This window comes from Hypomesus nipponensis, chromosome 12 (genome assembly GCF_054491055.1).
Source record: "Hypomesus nipponensis isolate SF chromosome 12, ASM5449105v1, whole genome shotgun sequence".
Taxonomy (NCBI): domain Eukaryota; kingdom Metazoa; phylum Chordata; class Actinopteri; order Osmeriformes; family Osmeridae; genus Hypomesus; species Hypomesus nipponensis.
In genome coordinates, this window is record NC_140372.1 from 12394537 (window position 1) to 12397648 (window position 3112).

The following is a 3112-nucleotide window of genomic DNA, read 5'->3' on the forward strand; positions in this document are numbered from 1 at the left end:
CACACAACATACCCACGACCAAGTAGAGGCTGAAGGCCAAGGAAAGATTGTAAATTGAATTCATATGAATGTGGTTTACAGCTTCATGGAAATCATGCAAAGGGATCTCTAAAGAGGTTATATACTGCCAGGCGTCCTAGTCTTCCAAACATGCCCATATACCCATATTTATGAGTGACTTTCCCTGTCCTTCAGCACAGGTATCGCTGTATTGTGCCTAGCAAAACAGGGATTTTTCACTGACAGAACGATACTGGAACGTCACAGAGGATTTTCACAGAGATGTTTCAGGGATCACAAATTTGTTTCAGAGAACTCAAGCGTGTAAGGGGGTGAAACCCAACACCGAACACAGAAACCCAACACCGAACACAGACTTTTATTGATTTATTATTAATTATCAACAACCAGCAATGCCGGGGACCTCTATGGTAGTAACACAACAGTCAGTGTGAAAGGGTTGGTGGTTCGGATCCCTGGTTCACTCCTCTGGCTCCTCGGTGCCGTAGCCCAGCCGGCTGGCGGAGGGGAAGTGAGCCCAGAAGGTTCTGGCCAAGTCCTCGATCTTTTCATAGCCAGCGTGCGAGCGCAGCTCCTCCACCCAGCCGAAGAAGTCGGAGGAGGTCAGCGCCCAGTTGGGCACGTTGCGCTTGTCCCGTGAGGCTGCTGACGACCAGAACAGGGAAAGGGTCACTGACGGACGGCACAGTACCACAGGTTCGGCCCAATTACACACACAAACTGTTTGGGTAGCTGTGGAGATCTATGCGAGCAAAACATTCCTAGACAGTGTGGGTCTCCTGTGTCCCTCTCCCTCGAGCTGCACCAATCAGAGCAAGCGCATCCGTCTCCCCACACAACATCTTACCCCCTTACACAATCTAAGGTTACGATGCGCTCCTGTATCCAAAGTCAATAAACTTTCTTGTACAAAACGGCTTGTCTTCCAATGAAAGGAAAGCCGCATAGAGCCTTTGTTGAGCGGCAATGGCTTATGGTGAAATACAGGGAGTCTGGCCAGGCAGGGCCCCCCTGGAGACCTTAAGGCCTAGGCTCACCTCTTTATAAGGGCAAGGTGGGGTCTGCTAACATGGACAAAAATGCTGCCCACCAGCAAGAAATGTCAAGAGTTTGCATGTTGAACCGTGTACATTTCCCCCTGCTGTAGACCCTAAGAACCTGTTTATGGTTTCCAGGTATTTTCCGCATGTGTGTGTGTGTGTGTTTCTGGATGCTCGTGCACACTCAAGCATTGAAAGAGCACTGTCGCCGCTCGTTTAATTGAGTCCAGTCTCTGGTCCACTTACCTTCAGCTTCCTCTCCTGTCATCTCCTCTGCCCCTGGGGGAGACAAAAAACAAACCCGGAAAATGATTCAAACCATCTGACAGGCATGAAGCAACCGTTCGGCTTCTTCAAAGGGCCTCGCTTGAGAGAGGATTTTATCGCGCCTTTCATCACTGTAGATATGTCATTGACGTGAACGATAACTCCACTTAACTGGATATCCACAGTAGCAAAACACACATGGACTGCTGTTTTCTGAGTACTGAAGTGATCTTTTTTTGCCACCTCCGTTTGTTTGCCAATGCTCTTTCTAGCCAACACCCCCCGCCCTCCCCCATTTTCTCTCTCTCTCTTCTCTCTCTCTGCCTCTCTATCTCTCTCTCTCATCGTGTGACTGGGCTGTGTGGACCACGCAAGCTACCAGCGGGGAGAGGCAGAAGATAGGGAGGGTAGGGACAGAGGGTGAGAAAGGCAGCGAGCTGGAACACAGGCAATGCAGGGAGAGGGGGGCCACATGGAAGTACCCTTGGGCTCCCTTGACATTTGGACACGGACAACCTTTCATTAGAGCGTCGGAGACGGGAGGGAAGGTCGCCCAAGCCAGAGATGAGGAGGAAACAAGCAGAAGGCCACCGAGAGCGAAGAGCAGAGGACTCCCAACTTGGTAAATAGACAGAGATGACTGGTGGAGGCCAAGACAAACAACATCACAGAGGGGAGGGAGCAGGAGGAGGAGGGGGGGCTGGGGTCTGGTAGGAGAGAGTGAAGGGAAGGGGGCTCTCTGATGTATGACCCTCACTACCCTGAGCAAGCTTCATCAAAACACTGTAATTTATATTCCATCAATCATATCACAGGCAAGCTCAAACGTAACCCCCCCCCCCCCCCCCCCCCAACCCCCGGAGGACATGAAAGTGAAGCAGTGGCAGTATACGTTCCACAGACGGTCAAAACAACTGTTAAGACTTATTTGGGGACAACTAGAACAAAATGCGTGTCGTGGAACAAGAACAGCGTGTGTATTATGGACAGCGTTCTGCTAATGTTCCACTGGTGACCAGAAATTTCATCTCAATGTCCTCACAAACCAGGCATTGATTAAACTGAATTCCAATATTTAAACAATATGGCTGTGGACAAGTTGTTGATTCCCTTTCTCTTACAGAAACCATGTGGAAAGACAAAAGTCTTTACAGCAGTTAGATAATGTGGTTAGACTTCTTCAAAGCGTACTACAAATATGAATCCAAAACGGAAAATGTATTCTAACTTTCTAGTTAACCTAACTTCCTGAATTCAGATTCTGGCAGTTGGCGTTTCCTGTTCTCTCAGGGGAAAACCAAGGAAAAACAGGGAAAGGATCCAGCTTTGAGTGACAACCCAACACAAACCATTTCACACAGCGAACGGGACAGATTGTTCACAGACCATTTAGTCGAGCTGGTACCAAATCGACGTCGGCTTCACAGTCAATTAAGCTATCAGAGCTGGCTAAAAGTCACAGATCCAGGATCAGCAATGCCCTCCCCCGCTGAAGTGTCCACAAGCTGACTCACCAGTGAGGTGGAGGAGGCTGAGAAGGGCCACGCTGAAGAGGATGAAGATAAACAGACGACGCATGGCTGTTGGATGCATGGGAGCAGAGGTGAACAACGGACAAGCCTTCTCCTCGACGACGGTGCTTCAGGAGGAAAGACAGGATCACACGGCATTTGGAAGAGAACATAAATCAGAAGCATCGAGGTGTAGAAAGACTCGACTCACAGCGCCGGCAAAACACGAGCACAAAGAATAGTTGCTGCCGCGCAAAACAGGTGCACAAAGAA

The 3112-nt window shown here is 49.5% G+C and overlaps 1 protein-coding gene across 1 annotated transcript; it reads right to left on the reverse strand.

Moving 5' to 3' along the window:
• Positions 1–481: 481 nt before the first annotated feature.
• otos2 (otospiralin 2) lies at positions 482–2906 on the reverse strand. The gene is made up of 3 exons (XM_084668278.1): positions 2843–2906; positions 1308–1340; positions 482–666 (listed from the first exon to the last, which is right to left on the reverse strand). The coding sequence occupies exons 1-3, from the start codon at positions 2904–2906 to the stop codon at positions 482–484; spliced, it is 282 nt and encodes a 93-aa protein (XP_084524404.1).
• Between the last annotated feature and the right edge of the window lie 206 nt (positions 2907–3112).